At 35.2% G+C, this 19,818-nt stretch overlaps 1 protein-coding gene across 8 annotated transcripts in view; it reads left to right on the top strand.

The window, feature by feature from the left end:
* The window catches only part of CCDC150 (coiled-coil domain containing 150), a 90,376-nt gene extending 81,488 nt beyond the window's left edge, over positions 1-8,888 (top strand). For 4 of the 8 annotated variants that reach the window (XM_031960285.1, XM_031960281.1, XM_031960284.1 and 1 more), the window contains 6 exons: positions 187-381; positions 1,464-1,532; positions 1,630-1,791; positions 6,540-6,656; positions 7,981-8,112; positions 8,405-8,888. In XM_031960285.1, the coding sequence (XP_031816145.1) occupies positions 187-381; positions 1,464-1,532; positions 1,630-1,791; positions 6,540-6,656; positions 7,981-8,112; positions 8,405-8,521 (792 nt within the window). In that variant the 3' untranslated portion in view covers positions 8,522-8,888. The remainder of the gene's footprint in view (positions 1-186; positions 382-1,463; positions 1,533-1,629; positions 1,792-6,539; positions 6,657-7,980; positions 8,113-8,404) is intronic. The other 4 variants (XM_031960286.1, XM_031960280.1, XM_031960287.1 and 1 more) reach the window with 3 other exon arrangements.
* Positions 8,889-19,818: the final 10,930 nt, after the last annotated feature.

Genomic DNA, 19,818 nt, shown 5'->3' with positions numbered 1-19,818 from the left:
GCACGGACATAGCAGTCTTCAATGATCAGGAGAAATCTTCTTACCATGATAAGGAATCCAACTCTCCTACTAAAAAGAATAAATATAAGAGAAAAAAAAAAAAAAAAGCCTGTAAAGTTTCCTATGTAAACTTATGAAATTGAAATAGAAGGTAAAAGTATTCTCTTGGTTTTCTTTGCCCTACAGCTGAGAAAAGCCCTTGACGATGCCAACTCCAGATCAGTGGAAGTGTCCCGGGCCAACAGAGAGCTGCGGCAGAAAGTGGCAGAACTCGAGAAATCCCTGGCCGGCCTCAAGGAAAAACTGAAAAACCAGAAGGCCCAGATCCGGCATTATTTGTCTTCCAAGGCTCAAAATGTCCAGAATATGGAGAGAATGAAGGTTGTATGAAGGCCTTCTGTCACAAGGAATTTTCTTAAGAGCCTCTATTAATATTGCCCCCTGGAGCAAAATTTAAGCAATTGATTCCAGGAGGAGAAAATTTCAGAATATTCAATAGCTTGTGATAGCCTTGGGCAGTACTAGCAAGAGCTGGGAAATGGAAAGATTGCCTTGAAATAGAGTCAATGTTTATTAAGCATCTATAATGCCAGGCACTGTGCTAAGCACTGGGGATACAAAGAAAGGCACAAGGCAGCCCCCGTCCTCAAAAGGCTCACAATCTAATGGGGGACACAAAATATAAAATGAAGCTGAAGAATAGGAGGGTATAAGATGGGAATTATCCTGTCCCAGACAGAGCATCATGAATTTGCTGCAGCTGGGCAAATGATCTGAGGAGATAAAGAGTTTCAGAGGTGATTTCATTTTGAAGAATGATGAGTTTCTGGAGACCATAAAGCCCAGGAAAGCTGCTGGGTAAAAAAATGAGAATTTCCTGGGTGCCCTCCTCACATGGTAGAGTATCAGGGAGAAGTTCCCAAATGTCCTCCCTTACCACCTGCTCCAATCAATTGGAGGGAAGGAAGAGTCCCAGGGATGCTGAAGAGGTATGAGTTAATTTCATCTTGCAGAATGAGGAATTTCTGGAGATCATGAAGTCCAGAGCAGCCAGGTGGGAAATGAGAATTCCCTGAGTGGCCTCTTTAAATGGTGGAGGATCAGGGAAGAGCTTTTAGGAGGAGGGTGCCAAGAAGGTATGTTTCTGAGTTGATTTCATCTTGCATAATGATTAGTTCCTGGAGATTGTATACTACAAAGTCCAGAAAAGCAACAAGTTAAGAAATAGTCTCTTTTCCTTAACAGTAAATATTGACTTGAAGATGTAGGGTAAAAATGAGATGTGTACTGACCACTGAACCATTCCTTCTTACATTGATTGGACTGGAACTTGTTATTCAGTGCCAGTACCCTAGATGTGAAGAAAAGCCCACTCGTGCTATATGGTTCTATGTATTCTACTGGTAAATAGAATGAGATAATTTTCTGTGATCTTATTTACTTCATTCCCCATTTGTTTTCAGCAAATAGAAACAGAATTGAGGCAAATGGAGCTAATTAAGGATCAATATCAGAAAAAGAATTATGAACAGGTAGATTCCTTTTTATTAACTTTGTGTTTATCTTGGAATACGAAAGTCCCTTACTTGCTTATGATCATTTCAATCTTTTGTGTGTGTGCCTTTCCAGTCATTGAGTATCCAGAAATTTGTGACTGAAATGGCCACTTTACAAAGGGAAATGCATATTTTGGCAAAGAGCCAACATGATTATTCAGCGCGAAACAAGCAACAAGAATTACGACTAGAGGCAGAACGAAAAATAAGACAAGAATTGGAAGGTCGGTGCCAGGTAAAGAGTTTCTGTTTGGATTAGAAGCTGAGTCATTCGTGATCATATGCTGAAGCCCAACATAATAGCTGATGCACTTCCTCTATATAGTGGGAAAATCTGGGCCTGCACCCCTAATAAAACATAGGAGGAGACTATAGCATTGACTTAAAAAATGCATATTTTGGCTAAGAGCCAATATGATTATTCAGCACGAAACAAGCAACAAGAATTTGTTTACTAGGTTTACTAGAACAAAGTGCACATTTATTTTTTTTTATTTCTTTTTTTTTGGCTTTTTATTTTCAAAACATATACAAAGATAGTTTTTATCATTCACCCTTTGCAAAACCTTGTGTTCCCATTTTTTTTCTCCTTTCCCTTAGCAAATAACCCAATATAGGTTAAACAAGTGCACATATTCTATACATATTTCCACAATCATTTTGCTGCACAAGAAAAATCAGATGAAAAAGGGAAAAAATGAGAAAGAAAACAAAAAGCAAGCAAGCAATAAAAAAGATGAAAATACTATTTTGTGACATTCAGTTCCCACAGTCCTCTCTCTGAGTGTAGATGGCTCTCTTCAACATAAGATCACTGGAACTGGTTTGAATCATCTCATTGTTAGATAGAGTCATGTCCATCAGAATTGATCATTGTATAGTCTTGTTGTTGTCGTGTACAGTGATCTCTTGGTTCTGCTCATTTCACTCAGCATCAGTTCATGAAGGTCTCTCCAGGCCTCTCTGAAATCATCCTGCTGTTGTTTCTTACAGAACAACAATATTCCATAGCATTCATATACCAGAACCTATTTAGCCATTCCCCCACTGATGGGTATCTGCTCAGTTCTAGTTTCTTGCCACTAAAAAAAGGCTGCCACAAACATTTCAGCACTTATGGGTTCCTTTCCCTTTTTTATTATCTCTTTGGTATATAAGCCCAGTAGAGACACTGCAAAGCCCACATTCTTAAAACATAACTGACTAAATATGACCTCAAAACATATTTGAAATCTCCTTTTTCATGGTTTTCCTACTTGTTAATATCTGCCTTGTAGAAAGTATTGCAATTCTAGAAGTATCAGTCAACAAGCCTAAGGCTAGAATTGTTTTGAGAAGCAGGGTCAGAAAATCAGCAGATAAAATAATCCTTGCTCTCAAGAAGCTTACATTCTATTTGGGGAATCAACATACATCTTTATAAATACATCTAAAATAAATATAGAGAGTTAATGCAAAGTAGATATGGAAAGAAGCTCTTAAGAGGATTGAGAAGGTTTAATATATGTGTATTTTACTAAATTTTTCTCAATTACATATAAAAATTTTCAACATCCATTTTTTAACATTTTGAGTTCCACCAGGAAAACGTTATATGCAATAACAAGAAGATTATATGAGGATCATTTTAATGATAGACTTGGTTCTTCTCAACAATATATTGATCCAAGACAATTCTAATAGACTTGGGGTAGAAAATGCCATCTGCATACAAAGAGAGAACTATGAGGACTGAATACAGATTGAAGCATACTATTTTCACCTTTTTTTGCTTTTTCTTTCTTGTGTTTTTCCCCTTTTGTTCTGATTTTTTTTCACAACATGATTAATGTAGAAATAGGTTTACTAACACTGTCAGATTGGTCATCACCTCTTCTGCACATTCATTTGTAAACTCATTCACCATTTCATTCAGTCGTTTCAGTCACTTCTGACTTTTCATGACCCCATTTGGGTTTTTTTGGCAGAGATACTGGACTGGTTTGCTGTTTTCTTCTCCAGCTCATTTTGCAAATGAGTAAACCGAGGCAAACAGGACTAAGTGACTTTCCCAAGGTCACAGGCTAGTGTCTGAGATCAGATTTGAATTCAGAAAGATGAGTTTTGCTGGCATCAGACCCAGTATGCTACCCTGTGAAACCAACTATTAAACTTAACATTTAGCAAACCAAACTTGTTCTAGAACAACAATAAAAGCAAAAGGCGTTGAGGCAATAGTTATAAGACAACCTTTTAAAATTTATTCAGTATAAAACTTACATGGTCAATTCTGTGCTTATGGAGGATCATGTTGGCTACATTGTATAGATTACTTGGAATGAAAGTGGAGAGACCTGAGCTCTCTTAGGAGGCAATTGCAACGGTCCAAACAAGAGGTAATAAAAGCCTGAAATAAGGTGTGCATGTGTGAGTACAGAAAAGGTCTCTGGAATAGATGTTGTGGAGGTAATGAAAAAGGGAAAAAATGAGAAATAGATGTGAAGAAAGTCACATTAGGGCGTGAATTTAGAATGAAGAGCTAAGTTTAATACCAGAGTTATGAGCCTAGAGGACTCTTAAGAATAGCAGGGATATCAGCTTGAATAGGAAAGTTCAGTACAGGAGTATATTTTGATAAAAAATGATAATTTTTACTCAAGTTAATTTACTTATTCAGTGCCATGCCAATCAAACTACCAAAAAATTCTTTTATAGAGGTAAGAAAAAATAGTTATTTGGAAGACCAAAAGGTCAATAATATCAAGGGAATGGAATCAGTGAAAAAAAAAAAAAAGTAAAGAAAGAAACTTAGCAGTTTCAAAGTGTATTGCAAAGTAGTAATTATCAAAACAATATGGTACTAAGAAATAGATTGGTGAATCAATGAAATAGATTAGGTACACAATACACGGGAGTAAATGATCATAGTAATCTAACATTTGATAAACTCAAAGATCTTAAGTTTTTGGAGTAAGAACTCAATGTTTGAAAACAAATTACTGAGAAAACTGTAAAGCAGTTCTGCAGAAACTAGGGACAGGTCAACAGTTTCATACTATATGCCAAAATAAGATCAAAATGGATAAATGATTCAGACATAAAGGATGAGAATCAAACAAATTAGGGAAGCATGGAATATTTTACCTGTCAGATCTATGGATAAGTGAAGAGTTTGTGACCAAAAAGATATAGGGAGCATCACAGGATGCAATTGTGATTATATGAAATTTAAATTTTTTTGTACAAATAAAACTAATGCAACAAAAATTAGGAGGAAAACAAAATAGGGAAAATTTTAAAATTTTCTGATAAAGGCCTCAATTTTCAAATATATAGGGAACTGAGCCAAATTTATTTTTTTAAGTGCCATTTTTTAGTTGTTAAAGGATCAAAGAATATGAACAGGGAGTTTTCAGAAAAAATGTAGTTCATCTCCAGAGAGAGAAATTGAGGAATTCTGAATGTTAATTAACATAATACTCTTTTTTTTAACTCTTTATTTTTGTTGTTTTATTTTGTTTGTGTTTTCTTTTGTTACATGGCTAATATGGAAATAACTCTTGCATGACTTCAATGTATAATTGATATTAAACTGCTTGCCTTCTCTTTTTTTTTTTTTTTTTTTATTGTACAATTAGCTTGTGAAGGAAATCAAAAATGCAGGTGGGCATAAATATAGGGATTGGGAATTCAATGTAATGGTTTTTAGTCATCTCCCAGAGTTCTTTTTCTGGGTATAGCTAGTTCAGTTCATTACTGCTCCATTAGAAATGATTTGGTTGATCTCGTTGCTGAGGATGGCCTGATCCATCAGAACTGGTCATCATCTAGTATTGTTGTAGAAGTATATAATGATCTCCTGGTCCTGCTCATTTCACTCAGCATCAGTTCGTGTAAGTCTCTCCAGGCCTTTCTGAAATCATCCTGTTGGTCATTTCTTACAGAACAGTAATATTCCATAATTTTCATATACCACAATTTATTCAGCTCATTCTCCAACTGATGGACATCCATTCAGTTTCCAGTTTCTAGCCACTACAAAAGGGCTGCCACAAACATTCGTGACATACAGGTCCCTTTCCCTTCTTTATAATCTCTTTGGGATATAATCCCAGTAGTAACACTGCTGGATCAAAGGGTATGCACAGTTTGATAACTTTTTGAGCATAGATCCAAACTACTTCCAAAATGGTTGGATTCTGCTTCACAACTCCACCAACAATGAATCAATGTCCCAGTTTTCCCACATCCCTCCAACAATCATCATTATTTTTTCCTGTCATCTTAGCCAATCTGACAGGTGTGTAATGGTATCTTAGAGTTGTCTTAATTTGCATTTCTCTGATTAATAATGACTTGGAGCATCTTTTCATATGACTAGAAATAGTTTCAATTTCTTCATCTGAGAATTGTCTGTTCATATCCTTTGACCATTTTTCAATTGGAGAATGGCTTGATTTTTTATAAATTAGAGTTAATTCTCTATATATTTTGGAAATGAGGCCTTTATCAGAACCTTTGACTGTAAAAATATTTTCCCAGTTTATTGCTTCCCTTCTAATCTTGTCTGCATTAGTTTTGTTTGTACAAAAACTTTTCAGTTTGGTATAATCGAAATTTTCTATTTTGTGATCAGTAATGATCTCTAGTTCTAACTGCTTGCCTTCTCAAGGAGATGCAGAAAGGGAAGGGATAGAATTTTAACTTTAAAGTTGTAAAAAAAAATATTTTAAAAATTTCATATAATTGGAAATATTTATTAAAATAAATAAAAAGAATTTACCAAAAATAATTACTTTAGAATCAACATTCTTGGTAAAGAAAATAAGAACAGAGTCAGGCAGACTGAAGCTATAACAAGTCCCACCCTTATTGCTTCCATCTCACTGGCAGGGCTTATGCTTTTACACTTTGACTATTTGCCTTTTTTCTGCCAAAGCCACTTGCTTAATGAACAGAAATGATATTTTTAAAAAAAGATCTTTGTATAACTTTCCTTGGCAGGAAATGGAAGAAATAATCAGACACCTAAGAAAATGTAAAGAGGCAACAGAACATAAATTGAAAGAAGCCAGTGTGGAATCGGAACAGGTGAGCCAGAAGCATGGACACAAAAAAAAGGTACAGGAGTTTTAGTGTCTTTCTTTAGTCAGATGGCTTTAGTCATTAGATGATTTTCTGTCCCAAATTTTTTTAGTTTATCTAGACCCTGTACCTTTATTGTATATCAATATACAAAAATACTTAGTCTCAAGTACCTATTACAAAATGAGTAATTCTAAAATTAGAGATGACATTATTTATTGGCAGGCATTACAAAAGACAGACAATTCTAGTTTAAATTAATGTAATTATTTGTTGACAATGTAATTAGTGAATTTGTTCATTGATCTAGCACTTGGACTATGTTCTTAATGGTAAATGCCTTTTTATCAGACATCATCTTGAATGTTACCTGGATATAAAATGGCCTTGGCTTATCTATTTACTTGGGAGAAGAAAGGAAAAATTCTGTATTTTTATCCTTAATCCTTTAAAGGCAAGCAGTGTAACACAATATATCATGATTCAAAGAGGAAAACCTATCCTTTTAGTTCTTTGCAATAGGCAGACAACTACTGAGCATATCTGAGCTGACCTTGTGGAAACACAGAGCAGCCAGCAGTGACATTTTTTTTTTTTTTTTTTTTGATTTGGAGCATTAGAAGAGCCTGTCCTCAAAGCCATTTTGTAGGCAGCAGCTATTTATGGGACACCCAGTTAATATTGAAAATTTGCAAATTTATGAAGATCATAGATTCAGAACTAAAAGATCCCCCAGTGGTCACTAAGTCCAGCTTCCTCATTTTACAGATGAAGAAACTGATGGTGACTCTTATTTCCTATCTCTTTCAGCACATCCAGGACTGACTGTAGAATTAGGAAAATGTGAGAGCTTATGCGCTCGCTCGCGCGCTCTCTCTCTCTCTCTTTCTCTCTCTCGTGTGTGTGTATGTGAGAGAGAGAGAGAGAGAGAGAGAGAGAGAGAGAGAGAGAGAGAGAGAGATGGGGGCAAATAATTTAATTTCTCTCTGCCCTGAACAATATTCTATGATTATAGTTTCAAAGATATTTCCCATCTCTGTCAAGGAAGGGTTTTTCCACTCTGAGAGTTCCTTATACTGACAAAATCATAGGTTTAGATAAAAAAAAAAATCTTAGAAAGCAAAAAGAAGTAATGTCTGTTAGACATTATGTTATGATGTTAGTTATGTTAGGCTAACAGCATAAAACAACATCCATCATCAGAGGTTATCTCCCATAAGTAAGCTGTTGTGCAAAAAATGGTTTTAAGGACTTGAAGTCAGAATTTTATGCATCCTACCCCAATATATACTTTGTTTCTATTAATTACTACATTTATGGCTATTCCTTTTCTCTAACTCCCAGTCATTCACATTCTCAGATAACAGCTAATCTAGAAGAAGCTCACCGCTGGTTCAAGTCTAAATTTGATGGCCTACAACTGGAGCTTACCAAAAACCGGTTACAGCAGTTTCCTCAGGAAGATAGGTGGAAGGAGGACCTAACTTTTGCAGTATGAGCATCTTAATTTTCACATTGGATCATTTTTAAATAACTACTTTAAGCCATGTTTTTATCTTTACTTCCCAACTATATCCCAGTCTATAGGAGAATAATGAATTCAAACTGCTAATGTAACTTTTTTATTTCTCAAAATAATCCCACTTTGTGTTCCTATTTTTCTGCAACTGACCTAAAGATGCTTTAAGATGACATACAATAAGGACAAAATTTGGGACTCTTCTTTCACAAAATTCTTTATATTGTGTGCTATATAACATTCATTCTGGTTTTATCTTTAACAGAATAGGAATTCAAGGTATAATAGGGCACCTGCTCAATCCATATTACACCGGTGGGAGACTAAACAGCAGCTTAGATACATGAACAAGAAGTATCAATCAGAGATGGACAGGAAGTGATCCCCTCCAGCAACAAAAAAAGCATCTAAAATTGCTACTACAGCTCCACAGTCACGTGAGCTTCAGGACCAGACTGACTTGAATTTCTTGATGTTGGCTGAAGATTTTTGCTTCAAGAAATTTCTTTCAGGAACTCTTTTCTATCAACAGGAAAAAGGAAAAAAAAAACTGACTCCAAATCCCCACCCATTCATAAAAATTTATGTTTTATTAGTCATATTATAGAGAATGCTATAGGATACTTTAATATATTTCTAATTCTTCAAATAATTTTAATACGATACTTTAAGATATTTCTAATCAAAATCACCATTAAAAACACTTATAGAAAACCAAAATTGATGGCTACTTTTGTTTCAACTTAGAGTCTGATATCCTGTAAGCAATTCATGAAACAAGACTGTGAATATAGAACAAGGAGAAAGAATTGGCTATTTCCAAAACATGCCCATTATTATACATGGTCCCTATTAATTCTACATAGAGATCACTTTACTATGTGGGGACTTTTAGCTAGATCTCTTGGCATTATGTTGGATACCAAGAAAGTCCATTCATTCCTCACTTTTACCATATAACCAGTTCATATCCTTTTGTGGTAATATTCTTCTCTGCATGTTCTTTAATAATCTACTTTATTCCATTTTTCCTTTGTGGTTTGTTGATAATATGTTATAATCTATCCATACCCACCTCAATTTTTTTTTGGGTAGTCAACAGCTCTAATTACTCAGAGACAGACATTATGTCATTTTTAGCCATTTACCATTACCAGAAGAATGCTGATATTAAAAGGTTGAGTCTTTGCTTCCGGAGGAATCTTAGGATCATTAAGAACACTATAGGATCCAAAAGACTATCCAATCTACTCTACCTCCACCTATTCAGTTTTTGTCCAAAATATCCAACTGAATGGCATAATCTTGTCACGTTCTTCATCTATTTGATTTTTCCTAAGTGGACAATTAAACAGTTATTTTAGATCTCATTGAGAAAGCTTCCTCATATTCTAGAGCTATTGTTATTCCCAAACATGAAGAACCTCATCTTATATAGGAAAGTCTTCCCTTTCATTTGGATATCTTGAATGACAATAACAGTCTTTGAAGGGCATAGAGTCTCCCTGTTTCACTGCTAATTTGACATAAGTAAACAGAGTAGTCAAATAAGTATCTCTTACTACATCCTTCCAAAAAATCTAACTTACCCTCTGCATGGGACTCCCTTATTGAAGGAGAGCTTTTAAGGTGACATTTTTCTCTACTGGATCAAATGCTTTTTTATAACAATAAGCAGAATGAGATCTTAAATTCCTTGCCCCCTTCAGTCATTTGTGTTCTTATAAAGATGTCTCAAGCAGAATATCATTCACAAAAAAACCTAGCTGTTCCATTATACCTTGGTTAGAGATGTCCTAGAGGCATAAGTAGATTATTCTCATAAAGATTTTGTATGAAAAATTCAAATGATTCTGTGATCTTATTGTTAAGAACAGTGCCTCTAATGATGCAAATCACAATCCAATTCTGTGTAGTCTTCAAAAACTCTGTAGTTTGTACCTTGCTTCCCATACTTCACCATGGGAGATTCACTGATGGGTATCTTCCTCTATTTCTCACAGCACTTTAGTTATTCCTCATTCTTTTTCTGTGAACAAGCCATTTTTAAAACAAACAGTTCTTTAAAGACATTTTAATACTCTTTTCCCTTTTTTAATTATTTGTAACATGTTGTGGTATGCTCATATCATCCTTCTCTCCAATCTTCAAATTTAATTCCTTGGAATCTGTAACATGTCTTAACTCATAGTCATTAATCAATTAATAATACTTTATTAAATGCCTACTGTGTGCCATTATTTGGTGGAAGAATAAAAAATGAGCTTTGGGGGCAAGTAGTTGATGCAGTAGATAGAGCACCAGCCCTGAAGTCAGGAGGACCTGAGTTCAAATCTGGCCTTAACATTTAACACTCCCTAGCTGTGTGACCCTGGCAAGTCACTTAACCTCAATTGCCTCGGGGAAAAAAAAAAACCCATAACCTTTGTTTCAAGAAGCTTGGAGTTATTAAACAACAACAACAAAAAAAACTTGGCAGTTTCTCAAAAGCAATCTCACTCCTTTTCAATTCTGAATCCAAATCATTGTCCATTTGCATTTCTGTACAAGACAGACAAGTACTTGGAGATGGTCTGGAAGTGATGTGGAGGCTTGGTTCTAGGGCAAGATGAAGCAAAAGCGATTCTCTTCAGAATCCAGCTTTCCAGGAAGAGAATCCAAATAGAAGAAGAATACCTTTTGTCCTAATTGGTTGGATGGCTAATCCATGGAGAGTATATTTTATCTAATCTAATCTGTTATATCTATCATTTCTCTGTCCATCCACCCATCTTCAGCAATCCTGCTGCATACTCAAGCTAAATTGAATCTCCACGAAATCCCTTAGTACACTTGTTTTTCCTTCCACTGTTTCTTGCTATTTTGAGTTAACACTCCTCATAATCTTTAATCACCTTCTATAAGATTTTACAATTGTTTTCTAATACAATTGTGTTTTGTCAACAGGTGATTTCTACGCTAAAGGTTCCTTTATATCTTAGTAATTTTTTATTGCGCCCCTTGCCCACCCATTCACACCTTGCTAAATCCCAACTGTATGATGCTCCCACCATCTATTCCTCCACTTCAATTTGTGTGCTTTTAAATAGACCTGGAGCAAGACACAAAACTACTGGTTGAGTCTACTATAAATGTAATCTAATTTCAACTGTTTTCTTATTGCAAGGCAATTCTTCTCCTCCCTAGTTGGTTGTTTGCCCCACTCACTGCAGTGGATGTTGCTAACCATCTTATTCCTCCTCATATTTATGATATTTTTCTCAGCTAAGGACTATGCCTCATACTTCACTGGCGATTGAGGATGTTCAACAACTGTGGCTTTTCATCTTACATTTTCTGACCCCACACTTTCTCTTCATTCTGGGTCCAATTTGACTCCTTATCCTATGCCTATAAATATATACCATGATTCTCCAATCTTTGAAAAATCCTCACATGATCCTACACTTCCTGTTGTTATATATATATATATCCCCCTTCCCTTTTCAATTAGATGCCTTGAAAAATCTATCCATCTTTACTTCATCTTAAATCTGCAATATAGCATCCAACTCATCTTTCAGCTGAAACTGTTGTCTCCAAAGCTACCAATTATTTTTTCAGTCACCCAATCCAGTGGCCTTTTCTTGCCTATGCTGCATTTGATAAGGTTGATCACCACCACTCTCTTCTCTGTGTTTTTCTTACACTGCTCTCTCTTGGTTCTCTTGGTACATTACTCCTTGATCTCCTTCTTTGGAACTTTAGCTTTGCCGTGCCCACTAATTGGGATAACCACCTTTTCTTCCCTCTCTAAACTATCTTACTTGGTAATCTCATCAGCTTCCATGGGTTCAAATGTCTTCTCTAGGCAAATGGTTACCAAATATATATAAACAGTCCTAATGTTAATAAGTTCCAGTCCTACATCAACAGCCTAGCCTGTTGGGCATTTTGAAATGGATATCCCACAGGCATAATCTTAAATTTGTCATATCCTAAAAAAAACCTTTTTTTGCCTTTTACCACAAATCACCTTCACACATATTCCCCACATGTGCCCCTTCATGCATATACTCCTGTCACAGGTGTTCTTTACATGTATGGTATTCTAAATGTATGACCTGACTATGTATTGTTTACATGTACTTTATCACTGCTGGTATTTCAGGGACAAAGTATTGTTACTTTTTTTACTGTGCTATTTCATTAACTTTCTGATTACTCTTAAAGGTAAGTACATAAATGGGGGCTCACAATCTATGGTTTTGTTGGTTTCTTCATTTACAAAAGGTAATGGAAAATATTTTATGAATGTTTTGGCATCTCATCTTTCAGTTCTTTCTACAATCAAATAATAATTGCAATTTGTTTTCTATCATTAACCAATTCAGTCAGTAAGAAAATGTAAAAATTCTGTGTACTTAAAAAATTGTCCAAAAAAAATGCCAACATATATATTGTTACTTAGCAAAAAGAAAATTTCAGTGCGCTCAAAAATGGAAAAAAAAAAAAAAAAAAACTTTGTTGGAAGATGTGATTTACCATCAAGAGATGAAAAAGGCCACAATTTTGTAACTGACCCAATAGATAAGACATAGAAGGTTTGTGATCTGTATTAAAGAATCATATAATTTGAGAAATATCTAATCCAATCCATCTATGAAGGAACCCCACTCATAATGTGTAGTTATTGATTATCCAACCATTGCTTGAAGATCTCCAGGAAACCCATTCCAGTTTTTAACAGTTCTAATAATGACAAATTTTTTCTGACTGAATTTGTTTTGTTTTCTTTTGTAACTTTCCTGGTTCTTCCTCCTGGTACCAAACAGAACAGATCTAATCTCTCTCCCATATGATAACTCTTCAAATACTCAAACATACCTATCATATCCCTGTCTTTTCTCCAGGCATAAATATGTTCAGTTCTTTCAACTCTTATTCATTTATTGTGAACTCAAGGTCCATTGCCATTTTTGGTTGCCTGCTTTTGGGCAATCTCCAGCTTTTATCAATGTCCTTCTTAAATCATGGTGCCTAGAACATAATACTATAGCTGAGATCTGATAAGAGCAGAGGACAGTGGGTCTATTGTCTACCTTTTCCTAGAAAATGTGCTCTAATATATCAGTCCAAGGTTATAATTGCCTTTTTTGGCTGCTACATCACACTACTGAGTCCCTGAACTTTCAGTACTTTAATCTACCCAGATCCTTTCAGATCTGTTTATATATGCCTCTTCCATCTTATACTTAGGAATGAATTTTTGTTACCAAAGTGCAAGACTTTACATGTATTTCTATTCAACTTCAACTTATTAGATTCAAACCAATACTCTGTCAAGATCTTTTTGAATCCTGTCTTTGTCATCTAGTTTATTAAACATCTCTCTTTTGTTTTATCTACAAATTTGGTAAACAATTATTTTTATTCAATATAGTGACAAAATAGTTAAACAGCATAATACTAAGTAGCTTCTTGATGAAATAATGGATCCAAAAAAGTATAAAATTAATTTCTCAATGGAAATTAGTTTTCACGACATTGTGAGTATTCATCATGAATACATTGGTCTATAAAGTTTGAGGTCCAATCAAGCTCTCTTTTAAAAGATGATTTTTTATTTCTCAAGAGATAAAATTAATACTTTCTTCTTACCTCTAGCTGATGTCACCTAGAGAAGTGGAATCATTCCAAAAGTAAATCCCACAAAATCATAACTGACCATCTTTTCACCCAAACACAATACTATTTGAACACAAATGTGAGAAAAAAAGACTATCTTCAAGGAGAGAAAGAGAGAAAGAGAGAGGGAGAGAGAAATTTGTGGCTATGCCTATATTCACACTTCTTGTACTAGGTATCCATACCCACTCAAAATAAGAAATAAGGTGAGTTTCAAGAGAAAGGAGCAAATAGTTTACACATTTAAGAGTTGGCTACTAGTAGACCTAACTCCTGAGGATGTTACTATGACTTTACAACACTGTTGAGTTGTTCCACTAGAGGCTAGAAATACTATTTCATTGAAACCTTTACTTGGTTACCCCAGCTGTATGAGCAAAAAGCAAAATTCTTAAGAGCATGATAAATTATTGGTACGTGTTGAAGGTAGGGATTTTTTTTAAACGCTGAACATATTTAATGGAATACTATTACAATGCAATTCATCAAACCAATCAATATTTCTGTTATGACTGGGAATTAGGCAAGCAAAAGTAAGATATTCTTAGTGTGCCAGGCTGCTCTTTGCATACTGATGGAGGAAGTAGGTGCAAATGACTGAGCAGAATAGGAGTTATGACCAATGAATATTGAAAGGCCTATTTAAAAAAATTTCATCTTAAATAAAAACATTCTTCAAGCCTAATGACTTTTTAAAACTTTGCAAGGTTGTATTGCACCCTGTACTAAGAAAGTAGGCTAGTTCACTGTCAAAGTTTGTGAGCCTTTAGTGCCATCCACTGTATGTTAAAATTATTGCATAAGGACTCCCTATTGAAATTACCCATAAAAAAATGAACCAAATGATATTTGAGGACTCTGTCCAGCACTAGGATGGGCATTACAAAGCACAAAAGATTTCCATGTATAATTCCTGTCCATGAGTGGTTTCCAAGCCAAAAACACACAAAAGCAATTAATGAACTAGGTAGGAATTTATATGGCGGGAAAAGAGCCATCTTATTTGGAGGTTATTTTTGTATAATCTTCCCATCCCGTTGATGATTCATTTGTGATTTGTCCAGGACCATGTGGTATATATCAAAGGCAGGATGTGAACCCATATCTTCCAGATGATGAAGGCTGCCCCTTCTCCATACTGTTTCTCCCTTGGTTCATTAAACCAGCCTCTGGAAGTCCATCTATGCTTTTTACCATCCCAATTACTCTCCTCTGGTCATTCAATTATCTATGCACCTCCTAAAACACAGGATTCAAAACTGAATACAGTGCTATAGATACAGTCCACAAAGCATCACCATCTCTGTAATCCTAGCTAATAACCCTCTCTAGAAGCAACCTAAGATCACATTAACTTTTGTGGGTGCCATCTAATGCTGTAGATGAATATTTAACTTGCAATCCACTAATGTTCCCAAATCTTTTTTTGAACAAATTGTTGTCTAACTATACTTTCCCATCTTGTACTTAGGAAATTGAGGTTTTTGGTTTTGTTTTAACATAAGCATAAGACATTTGTCCTTAATTGCTTATTGGATTTGGTCCAACATTCTCAATGCCTGTCAAGATCCTTTTGATACTTGATTCATTCAGTGTGTAGCTATCCATCTATTTTTGTATCATTACAAATTTGAAGAGCAAGTCCTTTATGTGTTTATCTAAGTTATTGAAAAAATATAATTTTTTTTTTTTTTTTTTTGCAGAGGCAATTGGGGTAAAGTGACTTGCCTAGGGTCACCCTGAAAAAGTATTAAGCCACATAAAGTCAAATATAAGATAATCGGGACACTTTTCTAGAGACTTCTTTTCAAGTTGATATAATCATTAATAACTAATACAAGTGGTTCAAAATCCATCGTATCCACAAGAAAAATAAGAGAAACTTTGTCAAATGATTTGTTAAAAGCAAATCAATCTATATAGCATTTCCTAAATTTACTAGTTTAAGTCATCTGGATTTTCCATAAACCATAAATCCAACATTAAATATTTAAGGCACATAATTCCTGTGCCATAGTTTCTTTAATTTATTATAGCAATTTTTGTAATACCTACTGTGTGCAAGACACTGGACTAGGTGCCATGATGAATCTGAATATGGCTTCTGCCAAAGCTGTGGGTAGGGCACAAGAACACAGAATAGTCACCCTGGGACCTGCATTTAAAGGGGTGGAAGTGGGGAGGTGTTGAGTCCCCTCTAAGTGATTAGGACAGGAGCAGAGATTGGGAAGAGCAAGCAAATGGAACTCTGCCGTTTGGCGCTAAAGACGATAAAAAGAGGGCTGGAGAAAACGCAAAGTAAAATGGTCATCTCGGGGTTAGACACACCTTTCTAATATGCAAACCCAGTTGGATCACCGGATAAGTAAATTAGTAGGACACCTTTCCTTACTGCAGCAAATCAATGGCAATTAAAATTGAATTTACAAAAGAATACATTAACAACAAGCTTCAGAGAATTTAGAAGAGATGAAGTACTTTAAGGTACCCCTCAATCATCTCTCCACTTCCAAGCATAGCTGACACAAGCAAGTTCATAAACTTGTGTTTTGTGGTTTTATTGAGGGACTCGGCTTGTGGAGGTAGTAAAAGACCCGGAGTATAGAGTCGTAAAGGGCTTTTTTGCAGAACACCAAAAATCTGGTTGGAGTCAGACTTTTTTCCACGGTGCTTACTCTGGGCAGCGAACCATTAGGTTCTATAATGCCCAGGATGCCCAGGTAAAAGAGTTTGAGCAACAGAATGAATATGGAACACAGTAATGAAAGGGGAGAGAAAATATACTGGGATACAAGAAAGCAAAAAGTTCAAGAGAACAAACCTACCTTCATAGGGGATGGACCAGCCTGCTTCATCTCTTCTCCTTGCTCCAGTCCATTGGTGCCACCCTGCCACCTCCCACTCTCCTCCAGAATCAAACACAAAATCCTTCTTAGATTTTAATCCCTCCAACCTCTTCCTGTCTCCTTCTGCCTTCTTCCTTTCACTGAACATTTTTATCCAATGACACTGGCTTTCTTGTTCTAGGAACCGGACACTCCATCTTTCAGCTCTGGACTTCTCTTGCTCTCCCTTTAGAACGCTCTCCTTCCTCATCTCCTGGCCTTCTTTGGCTTCTTTCCTTTAAATCCCATTACAGAAAGCCTAATCCAATTGTATATATTGTTATATTGTATATATTGCTTATTTGTACCTTGTTTAGTTGTGTCTCCCTCCTTGTGAGGACCAGGATTGTCTTTTGCCTCTTTTTGTATCCCCAGAGAACACTTTATTTATATAAAATAGAGATTTATTGACTCCCTTTTGCATCTGCTGCCCTGCATGATTAGCAGAACAAGATGCCCCTCCCGGGTTAAGCTCATTACTTCTAAACTCACAATCACATTGCTAACTCAAACCCTGATAGACAGCCAGTCCCCACCTCAGCCTCCTCTACCCTCTGATGGGAGGGCCAGGGGGCAGAGTACCAAACTTCTCCCAATGCCTTCTTTATTATAAACGTCTGTCACTTTGCATCTGGGCCCTGCCAGGTTCCAACTCTGCCAGATAAGATGTTCCTTAGCATCCTGCTACCTTCCTGTCCAGCCTCTTCTGTTAGATTGTAAACTCCCTGAGGACAGAGTCTATCTTATTATTTGTATCCCCAGGACTTACCACAGTGGCTAGCACATAGTAGATACTTGTAAATGTTTAGATTGGATTGGAAACAGACTGAAAGTCAGAAGGAAAAATGACTAGAAAAAAGTTTAAAGGGCATAACATATTTACAAAATAAATATTTTACCATGAAGGAAAATGAAACCTCCAATAAAACCTCCTTTTTTAAAAGGAAAATGCAGATTCCCCAAAGATCATGGAACAAAAGCAAGAAACCTGAAACTGGGTCAAAAGATAAATAAAATCTTTAAAAGAAAATATTGGGATGGACATTGGATCAGAAATCAAAGTTAGCAGAGATAACAACAAAGACAAAACAGAATATACAATGGAAAAATTTAAAAAGCAATAGAGGGTCTGAAAAAAAGATAGATTTGGATCTAAAACAAATACATGTGAGAAATTTGATAAAAGATAAGAAGATAATCTTGAAAAGGATACATGAATTCTAGATAGGCCAAACCAATTGACCTTGAACATGAAATACAGAAATAATCTGAATATTTTCCCAGAATTATTATGGAAACAAGGGGGGAAAAGAGAAAAAATTTAGGGCATGAATAGCATAATATAAGAACTAATCCAAGAAACTACCCAGAATTTAGGAATACACACCATATTAATTAAACTTATAGATCTCCAAAGGAAAATCCTATGTTCAGAATTCCTAGAATGTAATAACTAAATTCAAAAATTATAATTCCAAACAAATTCTACAAGCAGCAGATTTAAAGGACTTCAGCTATTAAAAAAAAAAAAAAATCACCAATCTCAAATCAATAGCCCAGGATTACTCTGCAAGTATGAGTAATTGGGGAAAAAAGAATTGAATAGGATATTCCAAAAGCTGAGCTCAAGATCCACTACACTGCTACCCCATACCCCAGGTAGCATATCTTGAAAAGCTAGGCCTAATTATCATTGAAAAAAGATGGAACTTCAATAAAAAAGGTATTTGAGGGGTCATTCTTACAAAATAAAGGTGAGCAGCATATGTGTTGCTGACATTCAACACAAAAATGGAAAAATCAAATTCTTTTAAGAACTAAGCAATGAAATCAACCACACTTATAGGCTACTTTTTCTTTTTATAAAGAAAATAAATTGAAGGATTACGAAAAAAAACAAAAACCCAAAGGCATTTAAAAGAAACAGACTAAATAATAAGGTGGTGATCATTATCATCAATCTTTATTAAATACCTACTATGTTTTAGGAACTATGTATTAGGGATACAAAGCAAGACACTCTGTCCTTGAGCTCATAATGACAGGTGGAATTGTATTGGTAAATGTTAAACCAGCTCTCCTAAGGAAAAAGTACTGTGACATACTTTTAAATTTTATCTAACTTACTAACATTTTCTCCATCACTTTCTTCAATCTAGACAATCAATCAAAAAACAATGAAACCCTAATTTGTGGCAATCGTCAATTTCTAATTAATTGTAAAACGCACACACTAAAGATTTTACAATTAGCTGTGAAGAGTTGGTTCAAGTGTGTTCTAAGATACTTCTGCTGCCAGCACCAAGGGTAATAGGAGAACCAGACAGAATATATTGGCCTTAGAATATTACAGTAAGGACAAGGACTAGGACCAGGTCTCAAGAATCAGAATATAGACTGTCTCCCAACATACATTGCTGCTTCATAAATTAGTATCTGAAGGAGTCACAACAGAAAAGAATTTTATTACAATAACTACGGTTTTTATTTGGCCTTAGAACTAAAATATGTACAATGGGGAGGATTCTAATTTTATAATGTTATTAATAGGGACAAGTTTCAGTTGACAGAAATTGAGGTTTCAGCCAACTGTTAGTATGGAAAGTGAACACATACTATCCAAGAGTGAAAGAAAAATTTAACTTCACTACAGAAAATCCAATTCCATCCCTCCCCAAGTACATCTTTTACAATTAGTTTCATGGAAGAACAGCACCTTTGATAGAAAAAGCAGTGACTATGGAATCAGGGGACATGAGTTCAAATACTGTCTCTAACATTAATACCTAATCAAGAATGTTATGAAAGTCACTTAATTTCTCAGGACCTTGATTTAACAGTAAAGTGAGTGGATTGGACTATGTCTATTGTCCCTTCCAACTCTAAGTCTATGACTCTAAGAACTTGTTATTTACTACTGATCAAATGAAATAATATGCATTAAATGCTTTGCAACCCTTGATATACTAAGTGTTTATTATAATTATTAGAGTTATTAAAAAACAAAGAACAATTTACATTCTAGAAGGAAAAGATAGATTAGTGTGACATTTGTGACAGATCACAGCAACTTCAGGTTCAAATAAGATAAAAGGATAAATCAGGGAAAATATGTGCTTTTTAAGGC

The sequence above is a fragment of the Sarcophilus harrisii genome, chromosome 3, assembly GCF_902635505.1.
Source record: "Sarcophilus harrisii chromosome 3, mSarHar1.11, whole genome shotgun sequence".
In the NCBI taxonomy this organism is placed as follows: domain Eukaryota; kingdom Metazoa; phylum Chordata; class Mammalia; order Dasyuromorphia; family Dasyuridae; genus Sarcophilus; species Sarcophilus harrisii.
Note: the sequence above shows the minus strand (reverse complement) of the source record. Positions and strands in the feature narration are given on the sequence as shown.